This window comes from Danio aesculapii, chromosome 22 (genome assembly GCF_903798145.1).
Source record: "Danio aesculapii chromosome 22, fDanAes4.1, whole genome shotgun sequence".
Classification (NCBI taxonomy): domain Eukaryota; kingdom Metazoa; phylum Chordata; class Actinopteri; order Cypriniformes; family Danionidae; genus Danio; species Danio aesculapii.
The window spans coordinates 13,347,140-13,371,429 of NC_079456.1; the positions used below are offsets into that span (position 1 = coordinate 13,347,140).

Sequence of the window (24,290 nt, forward strand, 5' to 3'; positions counted from 1 at the left end):
CTGATATATCTGATTATAGGTATTAGACAACAGTTGATTATTCAAACAGCCATTTATGTCCTGTCAGTCAAAACAGAAGTGGAAAAATCTACAGCTACAACTCATGCAGTGAATTAAACCTCGCTGACTTGTTAATTAATAGCACTTTTCTATAATTGAAGTTGATTTCATAAAACACCTTAAGTTTGCTAAATGTTGAAAAGATGCACTAGAAAACAAACGGATTAAACCGCATTCTGAGTTATTTAATAAATATAAAGGTGTTCGAAAAATATGGAGCTTTGCCCAGTTATAGGAACTCAGTTATAGGAACTAGCCTCTAGGCCAGTCAGCTGGGAACTAAATATCTCATGGAGCCATTTTTTTTGGTTGCATTCGCACTGCCAGTATGAACTGCCAGTATGAATAAGCTGGCTAACAGTAGACCCTACTCAGATGCAAAGGCTACTTTAATGCCCCCATAAGGCATTCCTATATCTCAAATTAACACCCATCCTTAAATTGGCCAAAAACGACAAAAAAAAACTAAAACTCTCTTATGGTGTACAACTCCCTGATCATCAATCAGTTATCAGTATCAGTACATACATTTTGTATTGCACATTCCTAGTTATTTTCACAATTTTGCGTATAATTGTGCAACCTATCTGGGGTGGATAAAACAACCGTAATATAGACTGGTTTGTTTCCTGTCCTAGGAGAAAACATCCTGCTGAGAATTTGGTGAGATTAAGGTTGGCAAGACTGAAAAACTTATGGAGATATTATATAGTTTTTTTTTATTCTAAAGCAGCAAACTTATTTAAAAGGACAGAAGATAAGAATTGGGAGCAGAGATAGAGGGAATGGATCAGAATCAGCCAGGAATCGAACTCCGGTCGCTGTGAGCACCTCAGTGTTATGTGTCGACACACTAACTAAAAGACTGTTGGCGTTGCCGAAGCCCCACTTTCTAAAGAAGCCAATCATTCATATATAGACTAATGGAGCGTTCACACCAGATGCGGCTTGCGTAAATAAATCACACTATTCGCGTGTAAATAGATGTGTGAACATTTTCACTTAACTCAATTCATTCACGTGTAAAATTCGCTTCACAATAGATGCGGATTTGCATCATGGGCAGGGCTTCTGTGAGCACGGTGACTCTAGTTCTGTTGCTATATGGCTAACATGAATTTTATTGAGAGAGTAGCTGTGCTTTAGGAAGGCTGAAAAACAGCGTATATTCGTTCACTAGATCCTTTCAGAAGTGCACCCAACTCTGTGAGTTTATCAACTCCTCCAGAAACTATACCTGAATGATAGAAGCGTTTAGCAGGGCCTGCAGGCACTACGTCATATTCACGCCCATACTAGAGCAAGCTCCTCATTGGTTAATGCAGCGCGAATGTCCACCAAAGTTTAGATTTTTCCAACAAAAGCGATTCGCACATTAAGCAAAAAACGCTCAATTCAGGATGTCAAAACGCAGGATATCTTAACATGGGAATCACTTGCAATTGGTGCTTTATCCGCATCTGGTGTGAACGCACCATAATGATTCTCCGGAGAAGGGGCTCGATTCGGATGCATGTTTTCACATCAGTTTCTACAGCTTCATTTTTATGAATACTCTAGGGTCAGCAAATGCGCTGAAATCTCAGCAAATACTTTTCTCACAGACAAAAGAAATCAAAATGTTCACTGGTTTTGTAATTTGTATGAAACGAATGCAAGATATAGTCATGAAGTGTCGTGAATGTTTCCTTCAGTTCCGCATAATAAATTCTTTGTCATAATTTTAATGTTTAGAAACTAAATTTATAAGAAATTTAATTGTAAGTTTGATGAATTTATATATGTTTTGAAGAATTTGATGTTTCCCCATTTAAAAAGATAAGAGCTGTAGCTTGCATGCCTGAGAGGGGTTTCAAAGATGGCCGCCGAGTGAAATGACTTGCCTTAAAGGGACTTTGGTAAAGATCTACTTCACGCAAATAGAAAATTACACATGGTAAGGGATAATGGTGGAAGTGAAGACAGTGACCTGCCACCTTACTCACACAGCTGGACATCACACTACAGTAGGAACAGCTGCTTGAAGTTATATATAGTAATATACACATAAGAATTTAAATTATGGAAAATAATTGCTAAAATGGCAACGTAGTGGCGCAGTAGGTAGTGCTGTCGCCTCACAGCAAGAAGGTCGCTGGTTCAAGCCTCGGCTTGGTCAGTTGGCGTTTCTGTGTGGAGTTTGCATGTTCTCCCTGCGTTTGTGTGGGTTTCCTCCGGGTGCTCCGGTTTCCCCCACAGTCCAAAGACATGCGGTACAGGTGAATTGGGTAGGCTAAATTGTCCATAGTGTATAAGTGTGTATGGATGTTTCCCAGAGATGGGTTGCAGCTGGAAGGGCATCCGTTGCATAAAACATATGCTGGATAAGTTGGCGGTTTGTTCCGCTGTGGCGACCCCGGATTAATAAAGGGACTAAGCCGAAAAGAAAATGAATGAATGAATGAATAATTGCTATAATCTGAGGTAAACATTTATGCCAGCATTATAGTCAATGGGATTATTTTTGTAAAACACCTTTGTTGGTTCAATTATCACAACATGTTGTCCACGTTTTATCCTGCGCCAACACTTCAGTTAGATTCTTTGTAACCAAGCCATTTTTTGAATGAACACAAGCATGTCTTTGACAGATAAAAGAAACCAAATGACTTGCAATAATAACAGACAAAAAAGTGTGTGGAGGTTAGATTAAAACCTTGCATTCCATGTAAATGTACAAAAGATCTGTTGTTCCCTTTCTCTCAGTTTATCTTAAGGGGTAAGGGAAAACTGATCTTGTTCGATGGGTTTTTCCACCCATGCTCCCAGTCCCGCTTTGTAGAAAGCTTTGAAAAGAGTCTGTTTCGCCTCATGATACTCGACCGCCCCTTGTTTTGCCTCGTGGTAGGAGCCAGGCCGAGATCCTCGTATCCGCAGAGTCTCACTGAGCTGAGAGAGGTAAATCAATATATTTTAAATTGAATACAGCAAGTAATTAAGAATGAAACCTTAGATGTCATTTATCCATTAACATCCACCTTAACAAATGTTTTACCTTTGCATGTAAACAGACCCAGCGACTGTAAAGGGCGTGTTTGCAAAGTTGCGACTGTCTTCCGAGGTCATCTTTTCCTGTGGTGGCGTTAATGATCTCCAACCCCTGGTCTCCTACTGTCCAGTTGACGCTGAAATTGGGAGCTTTCCCAGGTTGCCTTGCTTCTGTGTTACTGATACCTGCAGAGGAAAGAACAAAAATGTTTAAGCAAAGAGTTCCTATATAAAAATCTGATATATGGATATACAGTGGATCCGGAAAGTATTCATAGCGCTTCACCTTTTCCACATTTTTTAATGTTACAGCCTTATTTCAAAATGGATTAAATGAATTTGTTTCCTCATAATTCTACACACAATACACTATAATGACAATGTGAAAAAAAATGTTTTTGAAATTGTTGCAAATTTATTAAAAATAAAAACCTGAAAGATCACATGTACATCAGTATTCACAGCCTTAGCTCAATACTTTGTTGATGCACCTTTGGAAGCAATTACAGCCTCAAGTCTTTTTGAATATGATGCCACAAGCTTGGCACACCTTTCTTTGGCAAGTTTGGCCCATTCCTCTTTGCTGTACCTCTCAAGCTCTATCAGGTTGAATGAGAAGCGACAGTACAGCCATTTTCAGATCTCTCCAGAGATGTTCAATAGGATTTAGGTCTGGGCTCTGGCTGGGACACTCAGGGACATTCACTGAGTTGTTGTGAAGCCACTCCATTGATATTTTGGCGGTGTGCTTTGGGTCATTGTCCTGCTGGAAGATGAACCGTCACCCCAGTCTTAGGTCAAGGGCACTCTGAAGTAGGTTTTCATTCAGAATGTCTCTGTACATTGCTGCATTCATCTTTCCCTCTATCCTGACTAGTCTTCCAATTCCTGCTGCTGAAAAACATCCCCACAGCATGATGCTACCACCATGCTTCACTGTAGGGATATTATTAGCCTGGTGATGAGCGGTGCCTGGTTTTCTCTAAACGCAACGCCTGGCATTTACTCCAAAGAGTTCAATTTTAGTCTCATCAGACCAGAGAATTTAGTTTCCTATGTTTTGAGAGTCCTTCAATTTTGGCAAATTCCAATACTAAGGAGTGGCTTCCGTCTGGCCACTCTACCATACAGGCCTGATTGGTGGATTGCTGCACAGATAGTTGTCCTTCTGTAAGATTCTCCTCTCTCCACAGAGGAACGCTGGAGCTCAGACAGAGTGACCATTGGGTTATTGATCACCTCCCTGACTAAGGCTCTTCACCCCTGATCACTCAGCTTAGATGGCCGGCCAGCTCTAGGAAGAGTCCTGGTGGTTCCAAGCATCTTCCAATTACTGATGATGGAGGCCACTGTGCTCATTGGAACTTTCAGAGCAGCAGACATTTTTCTGTAACCTTCTCCAGTCTTGTGCCTCAAGACAATCCTGTCTCGGATATCTACAGATAATTCTTTTGTCTTCATGCTTGGTTTGTGCTTTGACAAGCACTGTCAACCCTGGGACCTTAAATAGACAGCTGTATGCCTTTTCAAATCATGTCTAATCAACTGAATTTACCACAGGTGAACTCCAATGAAGCTGCTGAAACATCTCAAGAATGATCAGTGGAAACAGAATGTATCTGAGCTCAATTTAGAGCTTCACGGCAAAGGCAAAAATTGCCAAAGACAGGTGTGCCAAGCTTATGGCATGATATTCAAAAAGACTTGAGGCTCTAATTGCTTCCAAAAGTGCATCAACAAAGTATTGAGCAAAGGTGAATACTTATGTACATGTGATTTTTCAGCTTTTTTATTTTTAATACATTTAAAAAACTCTTTTTTTCACATTGTCATTATGAGGTATTGTGTGTAGAATTTTGAGGAAATAAATGAATTTATTCTTTTTTGGAATTAGGCTGTAACATATAAAATTGTGGAAAAAGTGAAGCGCTATGAATACTTTCCGGATGCACTGAATATGCAAATTACACATATGACATACACGTTCATATTTGGATTTCAAACACAGACACACACACATAGAAATATACGTCACAAAATATTGCACAAAAATATGTATATATACAGCCACATATGAACACATATTTTAAATGAAAGCTAATATATTTGAACATACATGTACATATTTGTAATTCCAATAGTTGTTATATAAAGTGGTTATTTTTGCATATATTCAATTTTTATGTTACAGTCATATATGCACTTCTATATCTTATATGTAATTTACATGTATTATTGTATTAGATTTCTATATGGGTTTAGAAAACTGATACAATGACAAATTCATTTATTCAAGATGCTTTACCACTAAGAAGTGGTCTGTTGATAGTGAATGGCGGGGGAATATCATCCATGTCTGCAATGCGCTGGTACATGGCTCTGGAAAGATGGTCAGCATGATACAGACTTCCCAGAATTAAACTGGAGAAATAGATGGGTTCAGTGAAGTAACTCAGAAGAGATCCCTGTACTCCGATCACGTTCCATCTGCAAAGGGAGAAAGAGAACTGAGTAACTGAAAAGTACAGGTGAAACTTGTTCACCGTTGAAGGAAGGAAGCTTTTAAATCGCTAGCTGCAAGCAGCACAAAGTGGAATCACCCCCCCGTGGACTTACAGCATGATTCTTATGTCAGTGAAAAAGCCGTACCGTTGCACGAAGGAATGAAACAACATCCTGATGTCAAGAGAGCACACCCGCACAGAGTCGTATTTACAGGAACTATTGAAATTATCTGAAAAATAACACCTGGGGCCTATAATATCAATCACTGCAATTTCTCAGAGGCCTTCAGAACCATTTTTTTCCAAAGGTGACGCATGAGAGCTGAGCTCTTGAAAAAACACGGCTCACAGCTGGATGATAACCACCGCGTTTAACTGGAGAGGGTTTCTTGGCATCCAACATGAGGCATGCGGATGTGTTTGCGGCAGCAGGCTTCCCTCAGCGGGATGGCTGTTTTTTGGAGGTCATAATCAGAGGCCTAATCAGGGGCCCCATGCCCGGCTCCAGGGAGCCCCCTGCTCTGGAGAGATCTGAAGTGATTGGGGTTTTAGAGCCAAGAAGACAGCCAATCAGCTGCTTTCTGAGTGCCACTGGATGTAGATGATGGAATGGTAATGAGAGGGATTCGTTAAAATTGGTGGGGACGCAATAAAAAAAGAGACAGTCACAGAAATTATTCAACATTAAGCAGATCAAAGATAGTGTTGCTATGAAAGTGGCTCGACTGATGACGGGAGTTTTTTCCAGTATAGAGCTGGGTGATATGACAAAAATCTCATATAACGATTCAAATCATCTCATATTTGATAATGATGTATTTCACAAGACATATACATACATCATTTGTGTAATTTATAGTTTATATATATTAACCACATGTAAAGGACTGTTTATTTTATACATTTTAAAGTATATATTTTCAGAAATCTACTCAATTTAATGCGATCAGATTTCTCACTTTATTTAGAACTTCAGGGGTTCTTGAATCTGATTGGCTGATAGCCATGCGGTATTCTGCCAGTAACAGCACTCGACCCACCTCTTCACCCTTGTGTATTACTCTGCCCACATACAGCAACAAGCTGAGGACACTCTACAGTTTGACAAATATTGCAGCTGTTGGGCAACATAATGTACATAATGTGAGGCTTTTTTAGTCGAGAAAGTATGTGTTTAGATTGCAACTATGCAGTTTATTTATAAGGATAGTGCCTATTTTAAAATATTTGTAATTTCTGAGAGACAGCGTGTCGGCAGCCATTAGTCTATCATTGAGCAAAGACGGTTGACGTTGTCTGTCCACAAAATGGCGACAGAACAGCATAATAAGCCCTAAGAAGATTAAAACAGAGTAATTTCTAACTAGAGCTGATCAAATTAATATAAATGATTATATCTTGTAGTGCTGTATTTATACCATATAATTGTAGTGTATTGAGTGTGAGATTGGACTTGCATAATAGGAATGTGTGTTGTGTTGGCGGAAAGAAAGAAGAAATACCGGCATGTGTTTAGCTTTTTTCCTTATCGCAAATACAACAGCAGTCTGGTAGTGATTGCACTGCTTTTTTCAGGGTTAATTATTGTGATATGCAGATTGCAACAGAGAAATACTGTAGACTGTAATAATGTAAGGAGATATCTCTGTAGACGGATGGCATTTCATGTCACGTTCAGCCTTATAATCCTAAAATGTCAGCAAAATCACCTGCTTTGTCTTCACTTTAGACATTACGCTATAGAGAATCATTCAAATACTAGCTCTAAAGTGACGTTGGTGAATTAGTAACAGTTTCTGCTGTTTTGACGTCAGCTGCAGATGTGAATGAATGGTGAAAGAGAGTAGTTCCTTATACAAAAGGGTTTTAGACTCTTTGTGTTTGATTTCAGTTTATATCAATCAAAGCTACAGCACATAGAAAACATAAACTGTGCATACCTGGTGGACAAATCAAGCCCTGCTCCATTTCATTGTTGAAAAATGGATTGCAAATGTAACTTTAATATCCACTTTGAATCTTAAACATTTGCAGAGAGAAATTTCAGTACTAGTACTTTATTGAAGCACTGTGTTAATGTGTGTTTCCACTTCAGTCCTTTATTGATGGCATCATACCTGGCAATTTTGTCGCTACATGACATGGTTAGCAGTCGCTCTCCCTGCAGGACTCCATCCCAAGTTTGAATGGTGTTACTCGTACGAACAGGTATCGTTCCTTCTCCAGACTCAATCTTGGTTCGCAGCTGTCCGCGGGCCTTGCGGTTTGGATGCCGGTCTCCCTGGTCTACAAAGAAAGAGCAAAAGTCTAGTTTGCTACAGTAACTTTTATTCGTTTTTATTTTGTTGTTTCATACAACAACAAAACGAGCAAATCCACATCCATCCATCATACAAAATTTACATACCCTCGGCACCAGCCTCATGAGGGGAGAAGATCCGGGCGTCTCCACAGGGCGATGTGCTGATATACAGATGGAATTGAATATCATCTTTTAGCCGGTAGCCATGTTCACTGCACCATCTGAATATGGATTTCTCATGTTCTTCAGCGCTGTCGCTATAGAGGAAATACACACACACACTTGATCTACGATGTCAACAGAGACCATTAAAGAGCGACTTGAAATGTCTATAATTGAAAATAGGTCCTTAGCCTGACACCCATTTCATCAAATCTGTCATTTATTATTTCACAGTGAATAAAAAGGTCATGTCTAATCAATTACACACACACAGCTATGTCCATATCAATCCATGCTAGTCAGCCAGTGAGAATGTATCCAAAAATAGCTTTCCAGATCCACTAGCTAGCATGTCAATTCCTGATGGCTATAAAACAGATGACTATTACATACACTCACCACCACTTCATTAGGTACACCTTACTAGTACTGGGTTGGACCCCCTTTTGCCTTCTCAACGGCCTTAATCCTTTGTGGCATAGATTTAACAAGGTACTGGAAATATTCCTCCATTTTGGTCCATATTGACATGATAGCATCACGCAGTTGCTGTAGATTTGTCGGCTGCATATGCATGATGTGAATCTCCCATTCCATCACATCCCAAAGGTGCTCTATTGGATTGAGATCTTGTGACTGTGGTTGCCATTTGAGTAAAGTGAAACCATTGTCATGTTTAAGAAACCAGTCTGAGAGGATTCACACTTTATGACATGGCACGTTATCCTGCTGGAAGTAGCCATCAAAAGAAAGGGATGGACATGGTCAGCAACAATACTCAGGTAGGCTGTAACGTTGACACAATGCTCAATTGGTTCTAAAGTGTACCAAGAAAGTATCCCCCACACCATTACACGACCAGTCTGAACCACTGATACAAGGCAGGATGGATCCATGCTTTCTTGTTGTTGATGCCAAATTCTGCCCCTACCGTTCGAATGTCACAGCAGAAATCAAGACTCATCAGACCAGGCAACGTTTTTCCAATCTTCTATTGCCCCATTTTGGTAAGCTTGTGTGAATTATAGCCTCAGTTTTCTGTTCTTAGCTGACAGAAGTGCCACCCGGTGTGGTCTTCTGCTGCTGTAGCCCATCCGCCTCAAGGTTGGATGTGTTGTGCGCTCAGAGATGCTCTTCTGCATACCTCGGTTGTAACAAGTGGTTATTTGAGTTACTGTTGCCTTTCTATCAGCTGGAACCAGTCTGGCCATTCTCCTCTGGCATCAAAAAGGTATTTGCGCCCACAGAACTGCCACTCCCTGGATATTTTCTTTTCGCACCATTCTCTGTAAACCCTAGAGATGGTTGTGCTTTAAAATCCCAGTAGATCAGCAGTTTCTGAAATACTCAGACCAGCCGGTCTGGCACCAACAACTATGCCAGTCAAAGTCACCTAAATCACCTTTCTTACCCATTCTGATGCTCGGTTTGAACTTCAGCAGATCGTCTTGACCGTGTCTACATGCCTAAATGCCTTGAGTTGCTGCCATGTGACTGGCTGATTAGAAATTTGCATTAACGAGCAGTTGGACAGGTGTACCTAATAAAATGACCAGAGAGTGTAGTACTGTATTATAACATATTCTATAATGTAACCATAGTAAATTATACCTGAGGAAGTATTCCAGCTGATTGTACAGGTATCTAATGAGTGAGCGGCGTGCGATGATCTCAGCATGGCAGTCGTTAAGGGCCAGTCCTCGATCGCTCATGTACTCTCCATTTATACACTTGGTTCCAGTCGTCACACAAATCACCTGAGCATCCATCACATCCTTACCTAATAAAATAGATTATGTTATTTACCTTAATAGGAGAATAGGTTTAATATGGATCGGATTTTAGAAGTATGCAGTGTGCTTACCGGTTGTCATGACAACTCCCGCCAGGACTTTCCGCCGTGCATGTGGAGACGTGAAGTTGTCTGTCAGCTCGCTGAACTTATCCACGACTAAACGAGAGACGGCGTCCGCGAGGACCTGAGGAACCCACAATCAGAAATGTGCAAATATTGCTAATAATAATAGTGCTAATATGTCACCTAGCTAAACAGCAACAATACATTTCATGGATACAGTAAATGTCACTCAAAGAGAGCACATGTATCCATTTGAAAATTGTTGATGAAGTACTGCAAAATAGCATCAAAGTCAAAAATTGTTGACTGTAATGCTAATTCAGAAATGTCAGGATTGACTGACAGATTTGTTTTACTGAAAGATCTCTTTAGACAGAAAGGTGAAAGTGATGTGTTTTCCTGTTTGAGGAGTGCTCCCGTATCTGATTTTAATTAAGATTCTGTTTATTCTCCTTGGTTGTTATCAAGGGGGAATGGGAGGGATTATGAACAGGATTAGCTAATGTGTAAATAATGCCATGTACACTGGCGCACCGATTAAAGGTTTAATGCCTGACTTCATTTAAAATCCAACGGAAACATTTGTGTGTAGATTCTGATTTAATTAAAATTCGTTAAATGAAGACTGGCAGGAGATTTATAAAGGACAAATGATGGTTAAGCGAAGCTACCGAAGCATAGCATTTAATCGCATTAAAATTGCTTTTTCAATATCAAGCCTGATAAAACGAGAGACAGGGGTCCGGTGTATGTGGTCATAAAGAACTGAGCTAAATTAATTTATGCTGTAGTCAGTTATGTGTATCAGAAGCTATGTTTCTGTCCAAATATGCAAATTTGATTTATGCGCAAAACTGGAATATTGCATAAAAATACCTATGAATAAAGAACCGTTTCCATCCAATGGGTCAAAGAGAACAAAATCTCCACTTCTTATAAACTGAATATCAACCAAATATCAGAAAAAAAATGGAAATTGCTGCATTAAGAGATGCCACCGTGGGCTTTTTTATTATGTAATAAATTACGTACACCCTTGGAGATGAATATGAAACACAAAGAATTGTTTCACTTATGGTGGCTTTTGGAGACTCTCTTTGGGAGTGCATTCACTCTGGAGGTAATAACACTGGACCACTTTGGTGACGAAGTTTGGCTGAAGGATTTTAGAAGGACCAAAACAACATTTCTGATGTTTTACATTGTGGTCACTCTGTGGTTTGTCCATTAATGCCATGTAATGTAATGTGTATTTATATGGCGCATTTATCGTGTGTGGCCATACGCTCAAAGCGCTTCACATTCATGAGGGGGGTCTCTCCACTCCACCAACAGTGTGCAGCATCCACTTGGATGATGCGACGGCAGCCACAGGACAACGGCACCAGTGCGCTCACCACACACCAGGCCATGATAGTTAAGCTCCAATGGAGGAAATTTGGCCAGGACACCAGGGTAACACCCCTACTATTTATGAGAAGTGCCATGGGATTTTTAATGACCACTGAGAGTCAGGACCTCGGTTTAATGTCTCATCCGAAAGACCGCGATCACTGACAGTATAGTGTCCCCTTCACTAAACTGGGGCGTTAGGACCCACACAGACCGCAGTTTGAGCGCCCCCTGCTGGCCTCACTAACACCACTTACAACAGCAACCTAGTTTTCCCATGTGGTCTCCCATCCAGGTACTGACCAGGCTCAGCCCTGCATAGCTTCAGTGAGTAAGCGGTCTTGGGCTGCAGGGTGACAGGGCTGTATGGCTGTATCCCATCATGCATTTCACATGATATGTTAAACAAAACCACATTACTTTTTGATGCACTATTTGGTAAATGTGTTTCCATCATAGTTTATGCACATTTTTATTATCGGATAAAAAGTTTGTCCTACTCAGCTGTGTGCAGTAGGTTATGAGTATCTTGGCGTTTCCATTAAGCATTTTTTCATGCAATATTCCAAATGCACGTAACAGCTTTAGTCTAAACTCAGCCATACCATATGAGGTCAAACGATGACATGTAAAGATATATTCAAAGGGGAAAGTGTCCTCCAAGAAGATGGGGTACACAGCCAGTTCTCACCTGAGGCAAGTGCAGCTGAAGTCCCTCCCTGGGGATTGGCTGTCGAGAGGGTGTTTGGTCCAGTTGCATGTTAAAGAGTCCTGACAGTGCTGCTTGGGCTGCTCTTGCCTTGGCCAACTTTTTATTTCGGCCGGAACCTTGGAACTTCTGCGTATCCACTGTCACTGACATTATGAAGTTCTTGGCATGACTTTCGCCGCTCTCGGCCACAAACTCATACTTCAGTCCTGGCCGAAGCTCATTTAGGATCATTACAGCATTTTTGCCACTGCCTGTAGGGGGAGCTGTGAGTGCAGGGGGTACTGGAAGAGGAGGATGTGACCTGTTTTTATATTTCAGTGTCACAGGCAGGCGGTATTCGTTTAGGGAGCAGAGAGACCCATTGTTGCCAAGACTCAGGTAGAAGGGGTCATCAGGTGGTACAGGTGTCTCAAATCCATTAAACAGCATATCTGGGAAATCTGCTTGATCAGATGTAAAGTCAGCGTTAACTGTGAGCGTACGCCCCATTGCAAGGTGAGCTTCAGATGCATTGGGGAACTGAACAAAAGAGCGTAGCGCTTTTTCTGCAGCATTCAGTTTGGCTTTCTTCTTGGTTGGGCCTGAGCCCTCAAAAAGCTGCCCGTTAACCTCAACAGTCATAACAAACACGGGTGCGTGTACCGGCCCCGTCTGCGACAGTAGTTTGTACTGCAGTCCTGGTTTGATTTCATTCAGTTGCATGAGTGCATTTTTTGGCAAGATTGGCCCTTGTGGTTTCCTGCGCTTTTTGGGCCGGAATTTGGAGTGTCCATGGCCTTTGTTGCCCTCTTCAAGAGGACGTTTCCTGCTCAATCCCCGAGCACTCCCATTGGCTAAGTGAGGCCCCTCCCCCAGCACTTCCTTAAATGAGAGGTTGTCCAGGTTGCGGTTTTCTTTAACATCCATACTGCACGAACCTGTGATGTCCAGAGAGAGTAACTTACAATGCCTTCGATGCAGGACCTTGTAAATGCAAAATTTTGAGATTCTATCATCTCTCTTTGCAACTGGATTGAAATGATAACATCTTAAATGTCTAAAAAATTAACATTAACTCAATTTTAGACAGCATTTTAGCTATGACACAGATTAAGAGCAATATACATTGTTAAAACAAGAAATATTTAAGATATTAACACATTCCAAATTGAAAACTGGTTCTAAATATCTACAGATTGATTCTGGGAATGTGTCATTGTTCAGCCTAAACAAAGAATTACTACCATGTACCAAAACAAAGAACATCACTTCAACCAGTTGCGAAAGTTGATGGAAATGAGTGTAAATTCACATTTATAACATCCTGCAGTAAAAGCTTGTCAAGTTACTCCATTTGGTGCTCGGGAAAAATCATTCGAAAGACAGAAAAAACAGACTAACAGAAATCACTGAAATACACAATGTTATCATAAGGTCAATCTCAAATGTCTGGATAGGCCAAACAGAATTTCATTTTGGACACTCATGTAATTTTTGCAGCTGAAACACTAAATAGAGCAAAGAATTTTATCAGCATTTGTCTACTGCCTTCTTTGTTGGAGGTCCATTAGTTTCTAATGGCAAAAAATTGAACGATATTTCCATAGGAGCCCACAATTCACACTACAGGCATTGTATGAAACATTTATGGGGTTTGTCGGCGCCAGTGGTGTAGTGGTTATTGTGTCAACGCATGCACTCTGGTGCTAATGGCGCCAGTTCGATTCTGCCTCGCGGTCCAATGCCGATCCTTCCCCTCTCTCTGCTCCTCATGCTTTCCTGTCAGTTCTCTCTACTTTCCTATCCAATAAAGGTGAAAACCCCGAAAAAATTAATTATTAAAAAAAAAACATTTATGGGGTTTGATTGGGCTTCATCAGGTTTAATGATTAGGGTTGCTCACCAAATACTTTAGAGTCAGACCAAAGCAGGCCAAATGGAGCTTTAGGAGTGATCAGGAACCATAGTGAGTCAGGCCATTTTTAGCATTACTTATTTGCCGTATTAGGCTGCTAGTAACATCAACATTTAAAACTTTTCAGCTCAGAACCAGTGAGTAGCTGAAATCTTTAGCACAGACAAATTCTTGGTCAGATATTATTGCTGGAGTCCTCAACAAATACTGTATGCCAAAAATAAAACAGGTTTGTGTGGTGCTGTTCTGTGAAGGTTGGTTAAGGGTGAAATGTACTGTTCCACTGTTGGCTTCACTGTTCCATGTTCAAGGATGTTGGCTCTGAATGGCTTGTTGTTAGCCTTGGCCCAACAACGAAAATATGGCTATTATGGAACAATCATAGCCCTGGTTGCCTTTCTCTAGAGCGGGTGTCAACAAACGTGTTCCTGAAGCGCTGGGGTCCTGCAGAGTTTAGCTCCAATCATAATCAAATACACCTAAAGAAGCTAATCAAGTTTTTACTTGGTTTACTTGAAACTTACAGCCAGGTGTGGTGAGACAATTTGGAGCTGAACTCTGCAGAGACACCAGCCCTCAAGAACCGAGATTGGTGACCCCTGCTCTTGAAGCTGTTCCCAGTCTATTTAGTGTCCCAAGGGCTTTCTTTACAAATCTGAACAGGTCGTGGTATTCGTTCATGCTAAATTAACCTAAATTTTGTCTTTTAGTTCAGGAACTACAGTGAAAAGATACTGGACCATATCTAGTAGAAGGGTTGGAAGTTAAAAGATATAGTAATCAAGGGTCAATTTTATCATCCTGTTTTTAACAACAAACAAAAAACCTTGATAAACAAGGACAAGTTAAACGACACATGGAGATCAAACTGAATTTTTCTAGCAAACACCTTTCACTTAAGAAATATGGAAACATTCAGTACGGGAAGTGAAGAAAGAGTCTTCCTCATGGATATAAATGAATCCCCAAAATAATGCTTTCACACAAGTTTTTTTGTTGGAGAGTTTCTAATCCTCACTGGACTGAATCATCACACTCCAATTTCAGAGTTGTCAACAGCCTTCACTTTTCCACTGTGCTGCCTGTCTCCAGATTGTCCTCCTGGGCATGGTTTTAACTTTCTAACCATGCCCCCTACAGATTCTGAAGTAGTGCACAGTCCACAGTACCCTCAAAGGCAACGATCAAGAGGAAAACATGTAACAGGATCTCATTGATAGAGTGAAAAAAAAACTGTGCAAGAGTGCAGAATTCAAGGGCTGTCACTATTTGTGTAGGTTGCATATTTTTTCATTCCTTCCAAGCTTTTAAGTTCTGTCTTTTAACAATCTGTACCAGATAAAGGAGCTATATGTAAGAATCTTCATACTTTTAAGTCGCTTTTTACTGCCAGTGAGTGAACAGCTTGTAAAGAAGCTTTAAACAAAAAGGTCTGATGTCCGTTGTTGTCTACGGCGTCTGAATGTTCTTCAAGGTTCACCACAAAAGTATATCCAACATCTAACTTCTAGCCAAAGATCTAAAAAGGAGATTTTGGATACGAGTAAAAGCTGCAGTTCAGGGTCACCAAAACATATTTTTTGAGATGTTGACAGTCATAATTGTGTCCCACGTTGCTAAAAACACTATTAGGACACATATATTTCACTAAAAAGTGAAAATTCTTTTGGTTTTTGGTTTTTCAGTTACTTCGAGCAAATTTGTTCTTCCGATTTAAAAAGAAAATTTGAAGCAACATCATGGCCATGAGATCATAGTGTAAATTCCAGCGCGTAGACTGGATGTCTGTAACGGTGGGTACAATGTGACGTATTTGAGTTTTTAGCATTGATTCATGAGAAATACTTGGTTCGAACCAATCAACGGTCTTCGAAGCTATATCATCCATATCAATGAAGTTGCACCACATTCACAGTAGGGTGCCTATTGTGAATGAGGTGCAACTTCATTATTATGCATGATATAGCTTCGAAGGCTGTTTTTGCCTTTTACAGTGTTCAGAGAGACGCCACGTTGTGTTGCCAACTGTAATTCACACAAGTGGAAGAAGAAGAATTGTTCGGAGAAATGGGTCATCAGTGTTGCATTTATATATGTGCCACAACAAAAGTTGTGTTTAAATTTTTTTCAGGGAAAAGACCACCAATATCGAGTGGACATGTGTGGATTACAGTGGTCTGCTAACATGCGCCAAAAATATGTTTGTAAGGAACATTTTTTTACCCAAGAGCTTGGCTTAATGTAGGATTTTTACCACATTTTGTGACAGGATAGTCTATACACACACGGCTGTTTGACGCTATTCTCTGCACCTACAGAGTCTTTGCATCTACCGAGAAATGCAGAGTTTTTTTTTCTCCAATATGGCTTGCGGTATAAAAAATTCCATTAAAACTACACTCTTACAGCAGTTCCCTGGATCCAATATCTCGTTTGTAACGGGGGGCATGCATGAAATGTTCCTGAATAAAAGTGAAAGTGCCAAACTGCAGTTAAAGTCGACAAAATAAGAATGAAACTCCCGAAATTACATGAAACTCTAGAGGAAATGTGAATAGCGCAATGACGCTAATCGAATCATGTGCTATTACATGTAAACCGGGATCATGAAAGGAACATTCAAAAAGCAACTCATGTAAACACCTTAATCATATTATTGTCTTATTCAGATTAAGGCAAATAATTGGATTACTGATGTCCATGTAAACGTAATCACTGTCTATCTCCTCTGCATCTGAGTTTGTGTTGCCGTGAAAATCAGCTGTAGTTCACGTACTAAAACTCCCCTTTTCATGCAGTCCCTTTCCTCTTTCACCACTCGACACTCCTAAACAAAGCTGGACTCACCAACTTTTCTGACTTTGTTCAAACTAGAGGTGTGAAAACACCCTGCTGAGACAGGGGGGATGGGGGTTCATGGTCCTTTAATGTCTACTAGTTATTAACAAAGATATTTGAATTCTACATATAGTGCCTTTACCTGACAAAATAAGGACACTAGCTATGTTTTTATTCCAAAGATATAAATATCGCGCACATTTTTTGCAAATAAAGTACCATTTCCATACAATGAGTCAAAAAAAAAAACAAAAACAGAATTTGCTTTGGTAGGAGAAAACACTGTGGGCCTTTGTTCTTGTAAAAAAATATACCTGCGGAGAGAAAGCACAATGAACGTGCAGTGATTTTTGAAGGTGTGGGACACTCTTTGAGATCGCAGATGCTTAAAACAGTTCTGGAGGTAATAATACAAAACTACTTTGACGACAGACTTTGGCTGAGGAATTTTTTTTGACCAAAACAACCTTTCAGATGGTTTCCAATGTGGTTTGTCCATTAATGTCGTCCCATCGTGCCCATTGTTGTTTTCACATTATGATCACATCAGCATTTGCGATCCCAAAGAGCATCCCACACTATCAAAAATCCCTGCACGTTCATTGCGTTTTGTCTCCGCAAGTACATTTTTGTATAAGAACAAAGGCCCACAGGGTTTCTTCTACCACAGCTAATTCTGATTTTGTTTTCTTTGACTCATTGGATGGAAAGGGTATTTTATTCGCAAGAATTTTACGCTATATTCCAGTTTTGTGCAAAATAACAGTAGGCAATGTTTGTAAAAATTGCTTTATATTGTAAGTGTACTAATAATTTACTAAGAAAGGCAAAGGCTCAAAGGTAGGGAAAATCTTTTTATCTTCTCTAAATTTAGGATTAGAGAGGACAGAGAGGAAGACGTCCTGAAGATCATCCTATCAGTCTTCCGCATGCAAACATTCATTCATTCTTCAATCATTTTAATAAAAGCTGAAACATGTTTTGTCAACCACATAAGAATATCTGAATATATGGAGGTTGATATAGCAAAACAACAAAACACTCACTCAAGTGTTTGTCCTCATCCACATCCAGACTGCAGAACTTCTGCTGCCCTCTGGGCCGCCCGCTGGCTCCAACTGCAGAGGAACGAGAGCAAGGACATTTAATATTCATCTCTGATCATGATTTCTGCTTACTGAAGTCATCTGTTCCCACTTACACCCTCCGCCTGCTCCCTTAATGAGGCTAATTAACCAGCTTTAATGACGGGAGACAACTAATGTGCAGGTGCAATTATTGGCCAATTAAATGCTAACATTCCCCTAATGAATCAGGAAAAGAGACAGACAGAGCACGCTTTGAGGAAACAGTCACTTTTAGCACTCAGAAGTTCAGAAAATTGGATGTCTTTTGGAAAGAACAGTTTTGTGTTTATCGGCATAAAAAATGGAGGTCACGACCATTAGGAAAGACAACAAATAAGACAATTATTTTGTAGTTTCTTAAGATTCACCACCCTTCTGTTGTTGTTTGGTCGTGATTACTGGTTTGTTACTATTACCGTTTCAAATGTTCATTATCATTTATTATTATATAGTGATGGACTATTGGCATTTTGAAAACTCTGTTTGATGCTGCGGTCACACTAGAGTTTGTGCATGTGAAATTCTGTTGTACGGTGCTGCAAAAAAGGCGGGATTAAACAAGATGATTAGACATTTAAAAAGTCCTGTCCAGAGAGGTCATGTTTTGATCTTCGATTGGTCTCACGCGATCATGGGATGCAATTTTTGCAGGTGAGAGTTCACAAGCTTGAACTCTTCAACGCAGCGAACTGCAAAAACTTGTCGCACAAGCTTGTGTTTCCGGTCTGACGCATTTGCGTGTGTATGAATGGAAGTCTATGGGGAGAAAAGTCCAGTGTGACTGCAGCTTAATCCTGTAACATTGTGATTAGCTAATCAAGAAAGGCTGCAATGAAAAATCAATTTCAGGAATGCACACTCAGATATTGCTTGATAATATTTGCAGGTTTGGCATGCTGTCTCAGGAGAGAACCCTGAGCTCAGAGATAATTGAGCCCAGGGCTCCTGCCTGGTCAATGAGCATGTAAGGGGGTGCAAGATCAGGTAGTTCTCAAGAGGCCCCCTTGGTAAAGGGGGAGATGGTGTGGATGGGGGATTCTTTAAAAAACCAAGATAAGCGAGTAAAGCTGCGGTCACACTTGACTTTTCTTCCCATAGACTTCCATTCATACGCACGCGAATGCGTCTGACCGGAAACGCAGGGTCATGCGTCAAGTTTCGCATGTTGCTGCGATGCAAAGTTCAAGCTTGGTGAACACTGACCTGCGAAATCGCATCACTTGACTACGTGAGACCAATCGAGGATCAAAACAGGACCTCTCTAGAATTTAAAACATGGAGCAATCGCTTGCTTTTTTTAATGTCTAATCATCTTGTTTAATCCCGCCCATTTTCGCAGCGCCACACGGCAGAATTTCGCACACACAAAGCCCGATGTAACCGTAGCTTTATACAAGATGATATTTATAGTGAGTTTGGATTAATCCGATTGGCTGATTGGCTTACTAATGATTAAAGATGGGAGACCAGCCGCAATCAATCATATCACGTGCTGCTCTCAAAATTAGTGCAGTAAAACTTCACTTATGTATACAGTTAAAAAATATACACATATATTTATATATATGTATATATATACTACCGAGAACTACCTGTTAAAGTATGTTGTACTACTATATTTTAAAGAGTGTGACCTATTGCAAACTATTGAGAATACTGAGATGAATTTAAAAAAATTTAATTAAAAAAAGGTTTGATTTAAAAAAAATTAAAAAATAAACAAAAATTGCAATACATCAGTAAGAAAAATCACAATTACGCTTTTTTGGCTTTTATAAAGCAGCTTTATGCAATTTCAATACAAATAGAATTTGGATACAAACAAAAAAACAAACACACACTGTAAAATAATGCTGGTTTCCACACAATTCATTCATGTTGTCCCAACACAAATCAATTAAGTTAACTTAACAAATTTTTAAGTCCATTGAACAAAAAAAATAATTTTCCTCAAAAGAAATCTCAATAAATAGTGCTCATTTAAATTAAGTAGTTTAAATAAGCAGCAAAAATATTTTGTTGAGTGTAAGTAAACAATCTGAAATGCAGGGACCAGTGTTTGTTGTTGATTAGCTAATCAAGAAAAGCTGCAAGAAAAAATCCTATGTAGACAATAAAAAAAAAATAAAGAAAAAAAATAATAAATAATTATATATATATCGATTATAAAAATAAACAAAAATCACAATATATCAGTAAGAAAAATCACAATTTTGGTACAAACAAAAAATAACAAACATACACTGTAAAAGGTTTTAAATTTTCTCAAAGGAAATCTCAATAAATAGTGTTCATTTTATTAGTTAAAACAAGCAGCAACATTTTTTTTGAGTTTAAGTAAATAAATCTGAAATCCTGTGTTGTTTTTTAGAAAACTGCATAAAACTACAATATTTATGTATTGTTTATTCCTTTTCAGATGCAACACTTGGAAGTGTGTGTGACTTTTTATTTTATTATTTCAGCTTATGTTAACGAAAATGATATGTATTTTTTGTCTACTATAATTATAATATGACATTTACATACCGTTCCATCCCTACTCCATAGCAGTATTAACAAAGTCTTTTGAAACAAATATTGGCCAAAACAGAATAGCTGAATCCAAAGGCAGAGAGATATGGGAGCGTTTGTACGGATGGGCTTGAATGAGGATTGGGCCGTCAGGATGAGGCTTTGAAGGGGCTGAGTGACGAGTATACAGTCGATAAGAGACTTTCCGATAAACAAGCCTGAGAAGCTCGATAAATCACCAAAGCTATTAAAGCGAGTGACGTGCACAGGCACTTCAACAGAAGCTTTTTAAAAGCGATATACCGACACTTGAGACATAAACACCATTTTATTCCCTGTCATCTCAAATTTTCAATCTTTCCAAAAAAAAAATGTCCCATTTGATGCTGAGCTGGGAAAATCTTTTAGGTGAACAAACACAAAATCAAAACACCTTCCTCTTGGGAACCATTATGCATGTGAAAACTGGAAAAGACGATGATGGAAGTTGGATAAAATCACATATATTGTGAATGCGAAATCTGTCCACATTTCACTCAGAGATAAGTGCACCTGCTCATTGATGTCGATTACCGATTGATGTTGACGGCGGTAAAACGCCATAAAAGAAGGGTTAGCTGTGGCGAACCTTCTCAAAATGAAAGCCTGTGGCATAATAGGAGGCATTTCTCACAGTGTGACGCCTGGCACATTAGCGTGCGCTGTCAATGAATTAGCAGCCATCACTCACCATTCACCGTCTGTTTTTATAAACGAGAGCATGAACGTATATCAGCCTCAAAGGGGATGTTTTCATCTTATCAATGTCGTCTTATACTTGACCACAGTTTCAGGAAAGTTGCAGTCAGCTGTATGAAGTCAGTTTAAACTTGTTGTGAATCTAAAAATTTATGTTTAGACAAAGAAGCTCTGCGCTTGTAAATGCTTCAGTGTGTATTAAATGGGAGAAAATACCAACTAACCTTTTGGTGCTTGTACAAACTACTTATTGAAATGATCTGAATCAACACAATTCTTCAGTTTTTTGGGGACAACTAAACTGTTTTATGTTCAATCCACTTAAATTTGTAAAAACAATTAAGTTAACTCAATTAGTTTGTGTTGGGACAACATGAAGGACTTGCGTGGAACCCAGCATTTTTTACAGCGTTGGTACATTCCTGAAACTCCTCACCCTCAATTATTTATTTTTAGGATTTTCGTTTCTGCCTGGTACAGAATTTTGTCTGATCTGGTGTATCTGTGCTTTGTAAGATAAGCCTGGTTTCTCTCAAGGTTTTCCCCTTCACTTTTATCAGTTGGTGAAGTTTTGTCCAAAGTAGTTTTGAAGTTGGACTCCAATGTAGATTGTGTCAAAGCAGCTTAACATAGAAGTTTTAGTAAATTGAAGCTGTGTCAGTCCAGTCTAATCACAAGTCACAAGCTATAGTTCCCGAGAACTTTGCAATGCTGTTTGCTAATATTTGTTTAATATCTTGGATTTGAAAAATACCCAATCACGTTGCTAGTTTGTCACAACCAAACTTGCGAGAGTTAGCTAATTTCTGTGTTTAGCACAAGAAATCTCAGTTTATATTTTCGACTGTTATTACTGGTGGACTCTTAACACCTTCCAGGCTGACATCGACAGTTTGTTTCTTCACTTTTGCGGACACTTGGAGAGAATCAGGGCAAAACCATTTACACAAGAAAAGAAAGAGAGAGTCTGTTTGCACACCGAAACACATTTTCTCTGTCCAGTTTTCACTCTTTGCATTTATTGAGCTCTAATGTTTGGTTTCCTGACTCTGGTAGTGTGTCCTGAAGAGCTAGAGGGTTGTAGAGCTGAGCTATTGCTCTCGTTGAGGCTGCATCTTGTGATCGTACATCTAGCCTTCACTCAGAGAGACCTACTGCGCATTCTAAGCCGGCCGCTCTCCGTGGTCCTGAATTCATCTTTCTGAGCTCGGAGCTCTCCGTGGTGCTGAACAGGAGAGGCGTTTAATGCACTGTCCCGTGCTGTTTTAAAGCCGTTACAACATGCTAAAAGTGCCTGTAATGCCGTTTCAACTCCAAAAAATGCCCTTAGCTAATAGCTGGTATCCTAAATGCACCATTAAGAAAGCAAAGTGTTGCCTTTTTTAAAACTTTAACAACGATGAAATTCAAGCCAAAGAGCCACAAGCAAGTTCACAAGCATTTCACACAGTGTGACCTGGAAATGAGGAAAGGTCATGGTCAAGGAACATAGACCTTAGTATGAAAGCTTGTTTCCACCACTGAAAAAACGATAAATAAAATGTTAATCATTTTTTTAAATATATATAATTCTATATTTTTTGTCCTAAATAATAATTAATAATTTTAATTAATGATTTTAATCAAAATTCAGATTTTTGAAATTGTGTTTAGCTATTGCAGTTCTGACTTTCTTTAAACTTGAAATTGCCTAATTAATTAGCAATTTTGTATCTGTTATTCAGAATTGCATTGTATAAACTTGCAACAGTTTGTTATTTAGCCAAAGTTATGAAATATAAACTTGCAGTTGTTAGAATTTTGTCTTTATAGCCCACTCAGAATCAGACTTTTTGACTCGCAAGGCTTAAGACTTTATCTCTCAATTTATTAGTAGAAAAGTCAAAATTGCACATTTATTTTTGTAAATTCTGACGTTTTTTTGGAATTACAGTTATATATTCCTAAAATAATCTGAAAACAGTGAGAAAAAAAGATCAAAAACTCTTGTTATGAGGTTGAATAATTCTGCTTAACTAGTATCACCCAGTAAAAAAAAACTATGACTGTTTTGAAAACAGGTTTTCTAAACCAGTTTTTCCAAAGTCCAAAGACATGCGGTACAGGTGAATTGGGTGAGGTAAATTGTCCGTAGTGTATGTGTTTGAATGAGAGTGTATGGATGTTTCCAAGTGATGGGTTGCAGCTGCAAGGGCATCCGCTGCGTACAACATAAGCTGGACAAGTTGGTGGTTAATTCCACTGTGATGACTCCAGATTAATAAACAGATTAAGCTGAAAACAAAATGAATGAATGAATAATCATGCAATTAAGAAAAATTGTACAGGAGCTTTTTAATCACTAATGTTTAAATGCGTGCCTACTTTCATGACAAAAGAGTGTTTGCACTGATGCAAACTGTAATCTGGACCATGGACTTAAATAGATTGTGCTTGAAATCAGAATTGACAAGGTTTATTTTGCGAGCGCACATTGTTAGTCTTAAGGTGAACACAATATAAACAGCAGTCCCTCTCTGATGATGTCAATTTGACAGCCTGGATGAAATATGCTTAGCCACGCCCCTTTCAACTGTTAGTTTGCTGAGCGTGAATGATAAGAGGAGGAGATCAAGCTTAAAGCTTCACCCCCTACTCAATATTCCACTTCAGTTGGAAATACATAGTCATACTGAAATAAAAGTCTGCAGCAACTTCTGGTTCGTTAAGTCAAAAATGAAATAAAAACAATAATTAATATTATTAATTCCATAAACAAATGTATTTTGTCAGGACAATTAATATGCAGTTCTACTCATTTTACAACAATAGCTGTAATGATCAGTAATTGTATTCAGAACATTTTAAATAGCGGTCTTGTGCATACCTGTCAACCCTCCTGTTTTCCCCATTGTATCATCCTGTTTAAGTATTTTCCTGTATTTCTCCCGTATTTTTTATCTTTCCATGAAAAGTGAAAGTAGCATCAAAGAGCCGATCTCAAATGTAAAATATTTACAAATGCTGTTCAAGAGAATAATGCTTTTGCTTTATTTTGGTTTGAAAGCATGTTGAAATTAATATAAAAATGACCTTAATCACTTTATTTCCATTAAAGATTTGTGTCGGCCGTCGCCCTTCCTATGCAACTTCTGAATCTGTCTATTCATGTAACAGTGCTGA

The 24,290-nt window shown here is 39.1% G+C and overlaps 1 protein-coding gene across 2 annotated transcripts in view; it reads right to left on the minus strand.

Annotated features, from left to right (window-relative positions):
- Positions 1-1,782: 1,782 nt before the first annotated feature.
- The window catches only part of adarb1a (adenosine deaminase RNA specific B1a), a 35,808-nt gene continuing 13,300 nt past the window's right edge, over positions 1,783-24,290 (minus strand). Inside the window, exons 3-11 of one of the 2 annotated variants that reach the window (XM_056447227.1) lie at positions 17,796-17,857; positions 11,997-12,934; positions 9,920-10,034; positions 9,667-9,835; positions 7,999-8,150; positions 7,709-7,877; positions 5,393-5,574; positions 3,095-3,273; positions 1,783-2,988 (exon numbers count right to left, since the gene is read on the minus strand). In XM_056447227.1, coding sequence (XP_056303202.1) covers positions 2,812-2,988; positions 3,095-3,273; positions 5,393-5,574; positions 7,709-7,877; positions 7,999-8,150; positions 9,667-9,835; positions 9,920-10,034; positions 11,997-12,934; positions 17,796-17,857 — 2,143 coding nt within the window. In that variant the 3' untranslated portion in view covers positions 1,783-2,811. Of the gene's footprint in view, positions 2,989-3,094; positions 3,274-5,392; positions 5,575-7,708; positions 7,878-7,998; positions 8,151-9,666; positions 9,836-9,919; positions 10,035-11,996; positions 12,935-17,795; positions 17,868-24,290 lie in introns of both variants that reach the window. The other variant, XM_056447226.1, reaches the window with a different exon arrangement.